This window comes from Protopterus annectens, chromosome 14.part0 (assembly GCF_019279795.1).
Source record: "Protopterus annectens isolate FY-2018-M chromosome 14.part0, PAN1.0, whole genome shotgun sequence".
In the NCBI taxonomy this organism is placed as follows: Eukaryota; Metazoa; Chordata; order Ceratodontiformes; family Protopteridae; genus Protopterus; species Protopterus annectens.
This window is the reverse complement of record NC_056748.1, coordinates 963,605,100-963,617,359: the sequence shown is the minus strand read 5'-3', so window position 1 is coordinate 963,617,359 and position 12,260 is coordinate 963,605,100. Positions and strand designations below refer to the sequence as shown.

Here is a 12,260-nt window from a genome sequence, read left to right as displayed (position 1 = left end):
TATATATATATATATTTTTTTTTTTTTTTTTTTTTTTTTTTTTTTATATATATATATATATATATATATATATATATATATATATATTTTTTTTTTTTTTTTCTGGAAAACATCAATTCCAAAGGTTTGGATCAACTTATCCACATCCCCACCAGAGGCAGCAATATCCTAGACCTGGTCATCACCAACATGGGTGACCGGTGTTCCACACCAGAGGTCAGCTCCTCGTTGGTCAGACATCCACATCCCACTTCCACCCCCCATTAGGAAAACAACCATAAAAATTTTCTCCAAAGCCAACTTCACACTTCTTAAGACAGAAGTGTCAAACTTCATGACACCCATGCAGATGGACAATAGAGGTACGACTGCTGAATCCTACACAAATCCACTTTATAAGCACTTACACGAGTGCATGGATCGTGCTATCCCTAACAGAACCAAGATGCTATCCTCCAAAAAAAGGAAGCCAATCTGGTGGTCTTCTGCCATAAACAAACTCTACAACAGAAGAAATAAACTGCCGCAAAAAAGAATAAAATCCCACGATTGGAGGAACTCCCTGGTCAGCCTCAGTAAGAAGTTGAAATCCCTCATAAAATCCTCCAAAGCTAGTTATGAAAACAAAATTGCCACTGATTCTAAAGACAACCACAAAGCATTCTATAGCTATGTTAAAAATCTCAATGGCAACACCGAGATCTGCTCTGAGTTACAGCACAATGACACTAAATATACAGAACCAGCTGATATTGCCAACATCCTGGCAGATAGGTTCAGTGCTAACTTTACCCCCTCTCACCCCCTAAAGGGCCCATCTTTATACAGGAAGAATGCAAAGTTCCTGTAATCATGGCTGCACAGGTAAAAACTTCACTCTCCAAAGCCAAGAACACAGCATCCATGGGACCTGACAACATCCAAGCCTGCCTTCTACATGAACTACAGAATGAACTGGCACCCCACCTAAGTACCATGTTCAATCATAGCCTCACCTCAGGCTTTGTGCCCATTGAATGGTGCATGGTGACAGTTACTCCACTCCACAAAGGGGGGCCACAACAGACCCTGGGAACTACCACCCCATTAGCCTGACAAGCCTCGTCTGCATGTCCATGGAACGTATCATCATGGAACTCATAAACAAAGACATTGGAGATCTCCAAACCCTGGACCCCACACAGTTTGGGTTTGTAAAAGGCAGATCATGTCTCCTAAACCTGATAGACTTCTTTGAAGTAGTCACCAAGGCCATGGATGAGGGTAAGGTGGTTCACACAGCCTATCTAAATCTCGCCAAGGTGTTCAATGCCATCCCCACTCTGGAATTATAGATAAACTCACTAAACTAGGTATAAATCCCTATGTCACAAGATGGGTTGCCAACTGGTTTACTGAAAGAACCCACACTGTGAAAGTAGCAGACTCCAAATCAGTCTTCAGATCAGTGACAAGTGGAGTACCACAGGGTTCAGTCCTGGGTCCTCTCCTGTTTGGTATCTACTTCTCTGAAGTACAGGCTAACACAGAAAGACTTTGGCTAACTAAATTTGCAGATGACTGCAAACTAGGATCCATAATTGAAACTCCTAATGATGTGGACATCCTGCAAAAAGGCCTCACTGAGACAGATGCCTGGTGTCAAAGACATGGTCTCAAGCTCAATGCCAAAAAGTGCATTGTCATCCCCTTTGGTAAAAGTTCTGTACCCATGAACTACCACATAGGCGGTAGTCTACTTAACACCAAAAGTGTGATAAGAGACCTTGGACCATAGGTGGACAGTAGTCTCTCCTTTGATAATCACATCGCCAAAGTGGTCAGGAAATCCTTCTATGTGGCACACCTCATCACAAAAGGTTTCTCATCCAGAAAAAAAAGAGGTCATTGTTCCCCTCTACTCATCACTCATTAGACCCATTATAGAGTACAACGCCCCTTTTGGTATGTACCTCACAAGACGTGTACAACAACTGGAAAGGCTGCAAAAATACCTCACAAAGAGGATTACTAGCCTCAAACAGATGCCTTACGCAGACCGTCTCAAAATATTCCAGCTTTACTCCGCCGCATATCGCCTACTCAGAGGCGAGCTCTGCCTAACATACAAAGCTATGTCAAACCCAGAGCTGTTGGACATGCTCCACTTAAAGATATCCCAATCCCTCTGAGCTACATGCTCTAGGGACCTAAAACTTGTCACCACAATAAACAGAACATGCTGGAGGGATAGATTCCTGTCCCAGAGACTTCCCATACTCTGGAACAGACTACTTATCTATGTCAAACAGAGCTCCTCATTAGCACTCTTCAAGAAAAATCTTGATGATTAGATGGGTAATAGGAAATTCACCCCGGGGATCACTTCTGTGGTTCTGCTTGACAGGGGCACAGGAAAATAATTTTCTTGGGTGGCGAAAGCTGGGGTACACTTTTGGCTAGGCTTGTATAGGCCCTAGGGCCAATAGCCTAGTACCTACTCATATATCTATATATATATATATATATATATATATATATATATATATATATATATATATATATATATATATATATATTACATCTGTACATACGTATATACATTTCCTATGCTGGGCGCTGCTTACACCCTTGCATGCACACTCACATATGCTTACTCTTTGTTATATATGTTAACTGCCACTTATTTGTGCTTACTTGTGCCTTATTCATTATGACAGTACCACTTTGATTGAAGGGATCTGGTTAAAAGTCCCATGCAATATTCAAGTTCACTTTTACATGTTATTATGTCAGTTTTACAGCAGAACAACATTCATTCCACAAGGAAAATGATGGGTGCTATAGTCTAACTTGAACCCTGAATGCCTGTTTGTTAGGCAGATGTTCTAACCACTACACTACTGGTGTTCTGCTTCATTTATATGTATACCCATGGTTCATAGTTACCCGAACCACGCCTCAACACTTCACTAATACAGCAGGTAACCATTCTACTGTTGGGAAAACCTCACCACTACACATGCGCCATTCCCTACTGCTCTGGACCCATGCCGCATGTTGACTCACTCCAAGTATATTCAGACTTTCCAAGCCTATAGTCCTGGCACATACGTTTGTATGATGGGCAGGGTGTTTATCTGGGTTTAGGCTTGTCTGACTGGGGACTGACACTGTTTTGTACCTGTTTGAAAGTCAGACTTAACATGTGGACAAGGTTACTCCCACTGCTAGCATCCTACCTTTGGTTAGAGACGCAGGAGTTTTGCCCACTTTTGGCCAGCTTGATATGTCAGCACTAGGTAATATATGTGTGCTGCTGCTGTTTTCCTTTGCAGTCATTATGAATGCTTTCTTGTGCCCCTGTTCATTCTGTATATATATATATATATATATATATATATATATATATATATATATATATACTATCTGTACATACGTATGCATATACATCTACATTATTAATTACTTTGCTTATACTGTTGAATGATTGTGCTGTCTACTATGTTTGTGATAACATCAGAGTTAACTGCCGTGGCCTTCTGGCTAAGGTGGTTTATTGTGTTGCTGGGCAGAACAAAGGCCATTGGACAAAGGGTGAGTCGAACACTTTTCCCCAGCGGTTTTCTGTTTCACCATGTTTAACCGCCGTTTCCCATCACGCAAACACCTTCTGCATTCTTACTGTGATACATCACCCCAGTTCACATTTCAATGGTATTATATCGTTATACAGCATAAAAGAGCAGGATATGCTCGTATACGGATTACGCATCATAAATGGTGTGTGCTGCAGTTGAACCAGCAACGTCTGCTCGATAGGTGAATGCTCTAACCACTACACTATTGATGTGCTGCTTCATTTGCATGTATACCCATGGTTCATAGTTACCAGAACAAATGCAGCAAAACATCACTAGCACAGCGGTCATCCATTCTCCGGTCGGAAATAAACCACACCACTACACATGCGCCACTCTCTACTGCTCTAGACATGTCCCGTATGTTGGCTCACTCCAAATATATTCAGACGTCCAAAGCTTATAGTCCTGGGGCATACATTCATGTAATGGTCAGGGTGTTCAATAAGTCTTCTGGTTTTTAGCCGGTCCAAATGGAGATTGTTTGAAAGTTAGACTTAGCATGTGGTCAAAGTTAGTTCCATTGTTAGTATTCTACCTGTGTGTGGGGACACAGAAGGTTTGCTGACATCTGGCCAGCTTGATATGACAGCACTAAATAATAAAAGGGGGTTCTGCTGCTGTTTCCCTTCACATTTGTTATGATTGCTTTCTTGTGACCATGTTCATTCTTCATATATATATGTCTGTACATGCACATGCATATACACCTACATACTTATTTACATTTCCCATACTGTTGAATGGCTGCCACTTACTGCCGCCCCTATATCCGATGGCCATTATTCTGGGCGTCATTTAAAATTAGCAGCCCTTGCATGGTTTGGACCCAGGAACGGAAACACCTTAGTCCCCAGTTTCATAGGTTTATAGGTTCATAGCTTGGTACTAGGCTATCAGTCCTAGGGCCTATACAAGCCTAGCCATAACAATTCCCTGGTTATTTCTTCCCACACTATTTACTTCCCTGGAACCTTGTCTAGCAGGGTGACTGACATGATCCCCAGGGTGAATTTCCTTTCTCCCATCCAATCGTCAAGGTTCCTTTTGAAGAGGGCCAAAGAGGCACTCTGTTTGACATGTATGGGCAATCTATTCCAGAGTCTGGGGAGTCTCTGGGTCAGGAAGCTATCCCTCCAGCATGTTTTATTTATTGCGATGACAAGGTTTAGTTCCCTGGAGCATGTGGCTTTGAGGGATTGGGATTTCTTTAAGTGTAGCATGTCCAACAGCTCTGGGTTTGACATGGCCTTGTATGTTAAGCAGAGATCGCCTCTGGGTAGATGATGTGCGACAGAGTATAGCTGGAGTTTTTTAAGGTGGTCAGCGTAGGGCATCTGCTTTAGGCCTGTGATTCTTTTAGTGAAGTATTTCTGCGGCCTTTCCAGTTGTTGCAGATGTCTTGAGAGGTACATACCAAACGGGGCATTGTATTCTATAATGGATCTAATGAGGGATGAGTACAATGGGACAATGACCTCCTTTTTTCTGGATGAAAAGCCCTTAGTGATGAGGTGTGCCACATAGAAGGATTTCCTGACTGTTGTGGCGATGTGGTTATCGAAGGTGAGACCACTGTCCACCTGTGTCCCTAAGTCTCTTATCACACTTTTGGTGTTTAGTGTACTGCCACCTATATGGTAATTCATGGATACATGTTTTTTCCCAAAGGGGATAGCTATACATTTCTTGGCATTGAGCTTGAGTCCATGGCTCTGGCACCAAACATCTGTTTCTGTAAGGCCCTTTTGCAGAGTATCCACATCATGTGGGGATTCAATAATGGCTCCCAGTTTGCAGTCATCTGTGAACTTTGTTAGCCAGAGTCCCTTAGTGTCGGCCTGTACTTCAGAGAAGTAGATGCCAAACAAGAGCGGTCCCAGGACTGAACCCTGAGGTACTCCACTTGTCACTTGCCTGGAGATGGATTTGGAGTCAGCTACTTTTACAGTGTGGGTTCTATCAGTAAGCCAGTTAGCAACCCATTGGGTGATGTAGGGATTAATGCCCAGCTTAGTAAGTTTATCTATGATTCCAGAGTGGGGGATGGTGTCAAAGGCCTTGGCAAGGTCTAGATAGGCTGTGTGGACCACCTTACCCCTGTCCATGGCTCTGGAGACTGATTCGAAGAAGTCAATCAGGTTCAGGAGACAAGATCGGCCCTTCACGAACCCAAACTGGGTGGTGTCCAGTGTATGAAGGTTGCCAATGTCTTTGTTTATAAGTTCCATGATAATACGCTCCATGGCCTTGCAGATAAGGCTTGTCAGACTGATGGGACGGTAGTTTCCAAGATCCAAGGTGGATTCCCCCTTGTGGAGTGGGATAACAGTAGCAATGCAGCACTCAGTGGGCACAAAACCTGAGGTGAGGCTATGATTAAACATGACACTTAGATGAGGTGCCAGTTCATATTGCAGTTCATGTAGTACACAGCCCGGGATGTCATCTGGTCCCATGGATGCTGTATTCTTAGCTTTGGCGAGTGCATTTTTTACCTTTGTGGCTGTTATTACCAGAATTTGGCAATCTTCTGGTATTGAGATGGGCCATTTAGGGGGTGACAGGGGGGTGAAGTTGGCACTGAATCGATCTGCCAGTATATTGGCAATATCCTTGGGATCAGTATATTTAATGCCATTCTGTTTTAGCTCAGAGCAGATCTGAGCATTGCCATTTAGATTCTTGACATAGTTATAGAATGCCTTTGACCACTACACCATCCATGGTACATTCTGCATGGATGGTAGTTACGTTATATGACTTTACTACAGGCATTCCACACTACTGGCAACAAATGTGACGGTTGGTGTACATATGTATAGTACATGTTAATGTTCATATGTTTCTGAGAGACATATGTATACATTTGCAAGTATACATATTTATAAATAGGACACATACTTGACAACTACTTATATGCATGTATGTGTGATGTGTAGTAGCTATGCGTATATACGTATGGACATTTATAGATATATGACTACATATCTGGGGTTGTACATGGCCATGTATATGAACACCCTCATCCGGGAGGGACATGTACCATTTGTATACAGGGGTTGTGTGCCTCATTATGACGTGGAACCTGGACAGGGTATACAATTTGTGGACATGTACTATTTGGACAATGGCTATGGGGAAGCTTCTAGGGAACATGTGAAAGGTATATATTCCCGATAATCTACATGGGGAGACATGCATCATAGTCAGGTGTTTAATCCCTGGTCATAGGTTATGCAGGACTAGCTGGAGGCTAAGCAGGGTTGTGGACAACTACTGCTAATGCAACTTGTGTCTGGATGTCTATGGGGCTGGACATCGTGTCATACCACCAAGTCTAATCTTTAGAACAGACACTTATCCCATGAGGGCTGTCCAAAAATTGTGGACGCCAATGACTCCCATTCTTTTGGCTATATGAAAGTGAGGGAGGGGTGCCTAGTTTGCAAGCCTGAGACTGCCTAGGGTGAGACTACCTAATAGATATGGGTAGGGGGCACTACGTGCAGATATGACTGTGCCAAGCTAGCAGCCCGAGTATGGCTGGTTTTGGTAGATGTACAGCAAGGGGGGTGTGTGTGCTGTGGGGGGGGGGGTGATGGGTATTCAGTTATGCATCCAGGTGTGTTGGGGTTGGATCGCTCAATTCAGGCCAGACCATTATGTGTGTGTGAGCTGGTAAGGTTTCTGTACATGTGTATCGCACATTTTAATGTTCATATGTTTATGGGATTGTGTTCTGCAGTATGGCCTGTCAGGGTGTATTGGGGATGTGAATATATGTTCTTTGGTTTCCTCTCTGATTCACCCACTGCTCCCTCATACACCTCCAGTTCACCTATTGTACATCTGACCCAGTCTCCCTTAGTGAATTATTACATTACCCGTCACCCCCCCCCCCCAAATTCCACAAACACACCATCCATCCCTTCTCTGGTTGCTGGCTCATGGCACAGACAGCAGTACACATTGCGTACTCTACATATCTCTGATACCAATATGGTTGTGAGGACAACCCTAGCATATATGATCTTCCACATGCTGTACTTCACGCACATAGGTACACGCAAATACTTATCTTTCTTGACATGTTAGGTAGACCCGGGTAATACCCATTCATCTTTCTGCCATACAGACAAGGACGACTCGGTCCACGAATGGGCAGATATTGAGTGAATGTGCTGACCATTGGTAGGGTTGCCACCTTTTTAAATGGCCAAAGTGGGACATTTTCGAGACACACGTCAGATTTTACAGGCCAACACATACCCATGGTCAGTACAAAGGATCGAACATTAATTTTTTGCCTATATAAAAGCATATTCTTGTAGCAGTTTAGTTGCTTATTCTGTTTCCTGTAACATTTAGGTATTTTAGATACAGAAATAACTATTTTATGCAACTATTACACAAAATATGGGACATAATCATGTCCTACAATTGCAGGATATTTGCCATTTTTAATATTTTTGGTCAGGACACAACTGCCCAAAGAGGGACTGTCCCTCAAAAAAGTGGGACAGGTGGTAACCCTAACCATTGGGCTAGGCTTAGCAAAGGGCTGTGGCGCACAAATACACTGCGTTTCGCTTCAACTTGTTATAACAATCAACACTATAATGAAATACGGGCACGGGGTTTTAAATGCCATTGTTTGAGGGACGGGGGCTCAAAATTCAGTTATGTGCTTTTGTATTTACTTTTTATTTTGGTGTTCGCGGAACTCTCTTGTATGCTTTGCATACATTTCAGTATCCACAGACACTGACAGGAGGGATTACTATTAGAGGCAGGCTGTTCTAGTCAGCATTTTAGGTTGCGCGTCTGTAGCCGACATGTTCATGCCTCTGTGCAGCTCTTAGACAGGCCCCCTACACTCCCGCACATTTCCTGTGCACGTGGATGTTGTGGCAGCACACCTTCATTAATATGCATATGGTGCTGCTGCGCCATCTCTATGCCGCACGGTCGGCGCAAGGCTAACACTGTCCTTGCGCCAAGCTTAATGAATCCTGGGGTTAAAGTTCGACATTCATCTGCAAACTAATATCAAGAAAACCCACGAAAATTTCAGAATGTTGTATCGGCATAATCAGTTTCTCACTCCTTCAACTAAATATACCCTTGCTGTTACTTAACCTATGTCCCTCTCTTATATATGGAGCTCCTCTTGCATTCTGCTACAATAAAATCTGTAAGTTTGCTACTGGTTCCAAATCCTCATCTCACCACTGTGATTCCCTTTACTCCCTAAATTGGTTAGAACTTCCTAACTATCTCTTTTATATTCAACTTTGCACCATGCACAAACTCTTCTTTAATCCCTGTAACTGTCCTTCCCTCTCTTCTACCTTCATCCTTCATTTTCCTGGAAGATCACTCAGATCTAAAAAACAAAATCTCCTTGAAGTTTATAAACCCATATGTAGTCCAGAACAACTGTTATTGTCATTGTCTCTAATACGCAAATGGAACTCTCTCCCACCACATATAAGAACTATTCAGAATCACTCCATTTTTAAGACTTTCCTTCATTCCTATCTCTCATCTAACTGGGAATGCTCCTACCTCTCATCTAACTGGGAATGCTCCTGCTCTCTTCCTGCCTAACTTTTATCTATTTTTCCTATTTTCTATTACTCTGCAGAAGACCATTGTATTCCATGTAATCCTAGCATATTTTGTTATGGCATGTGCCACATAATGACTTGATATTAATATTTCTTTGTCAGTTCTGTGTTTGTTCATCTTGCTACTTTTGTATTGTTATTTAATATTGTAATACTGTATGTGGAGCTTTTCTCCCTGGTCCTCCATTGAAAAAGGGTTCTTTTTGGCCCAATGGACTTTCCCGGTCAATAAACTGTAAATAAATAAATAAATACATAAAAAAACAGTCAAAAGACAAGAAACATTATCTCCAGTTAATACCTAATAACAAGTCAGCATTAGAAAAAATAGTCACAGTCCACACCCTGATGTACCATGCAGTCAAACACTGGATGCATTAAATTAAAGTTTCTCAATTAGTAAGTGTTAGAAACAGAGGGAAATTAAGAATAAAGTTGAAACAGACAAGGCCTTTGAGGTGATTTCCTGAAGAGATATGAGAAGTCACTCACACTGATAAACTGTCAAGTATCTCATCAAAAAAATGAAATTTAGCAGGGAAGTAATTTTTTAAATCCAACTGGATGGCAGAAAGAAGGGAATACATCCAAAAGTTATGACTCTTGAGAGACAGGAGAGGGTTTTTTCTTCTTCTAGGTGATGACATCTGTTGATATGATACCTCTACCCCACGTACAAAGTGATAAAAGGAGGTTGATGCTGGTACTGATTAAGCAGTTAGCACCACTTTTTCATTGATTGATTCATTCATTCTCTGATCACTCATTTAATTCAGTTTAAGGCTGTTGGAAAGCTGGAGGCTATCCCAGATCTCAGTGGATACAATGCAGAGAAACTAATCCAGGACAGGACACCAGTCTACTGCATGATAAGCACACACATACACACCTATCTACTTATTGGCAGTTCGGAGGATAATCAATTCATCTAAGCTGTGTTTGAGATGTGGACAGTAACCAGAGTACCCATAAAGAATCCCTGTAAACAAAGTAAGAATATGCAAACACCACAAAGAATGGTTTCCAGCTGAGGATCAAATATTGCATGATAAACACACACACATACACACCTATCTACCTATTATCAATTCAGAGGATATTCAGTTCATCTAAGCTGTGTTTGAGATGTGGACAGTAACCAGGGTACCCAAAAAGAATCCCTGTAAACAAAGTGAGCATATGCAAACACCACACATAATGGTTTCCAGCTGAGAATCAAACTGAATAAACTAAACACTGGAAGGCAGCAACTTCTTTTTCAGTCAAACACATTATAATGAGCAGGCCTTTTAGGAATGCTGTCATGAAAGAAAGCTTCAACAGCTTTATCAATGCTTATTTCACAAGAATAGAGTCGCTATACAGCTAGACAATCATTTGAACAAATCCAATGCCATGACTGTAGTCATTACTGAAGTGAATACTCAAATTTATCAGATTAAGCGAGATGAAATTCTATGATATTTGGATTAGTATAGGAAAGGAAGTCAAGTGCAAATGGAAGTTATTGAATTAGGGCACTTCTTCATGTTCAAGTCAACCCTTGTAATCGCTCTTTATATTTGTATAGTAGAACAGCAGCATTAAATCGATGAAACGTGGGCACAGGAATTGCTATTGCTGTTTGTGTATTAGTCTCAAAACATAGCATTATGACACTCATGACTGAAATTTAATATGTGCTTTTTTAGGTTGCGTCATTTTTTTCAGTAATATAGAGCACAGATAAAGTGTTCATGATATGTTTGCCTTAACAGGTAAGCCTCACTTAAGTAAATATCTAGTCAATTATAATCATGCCTTTAAGTATGCAGAAATTATATGAAAACTTGCATGGCATCTGATAAAGAAGTGATTAATTTTCATTTCATCTTGGATTATTTAAGAAGTGTACAAAAGTTTGGGTCAAAAAATTCTGCAGAATTTCGCAGATTATATCAATAATTTGACTGCAGTGCAGTTGTGACTTTTTTCTTTTTTCTCCTGTTTTCAAGGTACAGTGTTCTTCGATCTGTGATAGAGCAACGGTTGGAAGATCTTACAGAAAGGGATGATTATCTGTAAGAGAATATCTCTGGACTTGGAAAACACATTTTAAAAATTATGAGAACAAAACAGAGCAAATCAAGAACATTGGTATCTGTGATGCGAAGCGGGTCTTTAAATAAGCTGATGAGAGCCAAAAACAATGCAGGAACTGTTTTGTTTAGCACCAATTTAAAACTTTACCTGATGTGTTTTTGCAGCATATTATGAAAGTCATACATGTATGAGCAGCAAATTTCTACTTTAGTAGAATTCAGATATCACAAATTAAACAGAAGAAATCAAGGGTGAGATTTACAAATGAGGACTTATGTGACACATTACATAAACCTGAGGCTTGCTTCTTTTTGTCCAGGTTGTTTTAATCCAAATTTTATCCTATTTCAAGGACAACATATATTAGCTGCAAAAATGTACGTTGTCATGAAGCAGAGTATTCGTAGAATATTGGGTAGCTTTGCCTAACAATGTATTATTTTTTCTATGTATCACTTTGTTTAGACAACTTATCATAGATGTTATTATTTTTCTAGTGGGTTGTTCTCAGTTTCAGATAGGCAAATACAGAATAAATAGATAGAATGTGAAATGCTGGACTGCAGAATTTTCCTTAAGTGCTTTCAGCCCCCAGAAGTACAGCTAATATATGCTAACTGCATCAGAATAAAATGTCATCAATTAAAAATAAAACATCTGGTTTTCTGAATACTATATTTAGGGAATGTGCAGCTGGAGCCAGAAACTATGGATTTTTTTCCATTTCCTTTTATAACCTGTACCATCTCATTCAAATTACTAAAATGGCATGTAGTCAATAAAAATCTGGACCTCTCTACAGAGGTAGCACCATATAAATTCTTATAAGTGTTTTCACAGTATGTTGCATATAAAAAGAGAGAGAGAGAGACAGATATACATATACGTACACACACACATTTGTATTTAGGGACTACAGGTTGCT

General features: G+C 40.8%; 1 protein-coding gene across 3 annotated transcripts in view; it reads left to right on the top strand.

The window, feature by feature from the left end:
* RASSF4 (Ras association domain family member 4) overlaps positions 1–11,888 on the top strand; it is a 1,767,318-nt gene extending 1,755,430 nt beyond the window's left edge. For all 3 annotated transcript variants that reach the window (XM_044056757.1, XM_044056756.1, XM_044056755.1), the window contains exon 11: positions 11,248–11,888. In XM_044056757.1, coding sequence (XP_043912692.1) covers positions 11,248–11,317 — 70 coding nt within the window. In that variant the 3' untranslated portion in view covers positions 11,318–11,888. The remainder of the gene's footprint in view (positions 1–11,247) is intronic.
* The last annotated feature ends 372 nt before the right edge of the window (positions 11,889–12,260 follow it).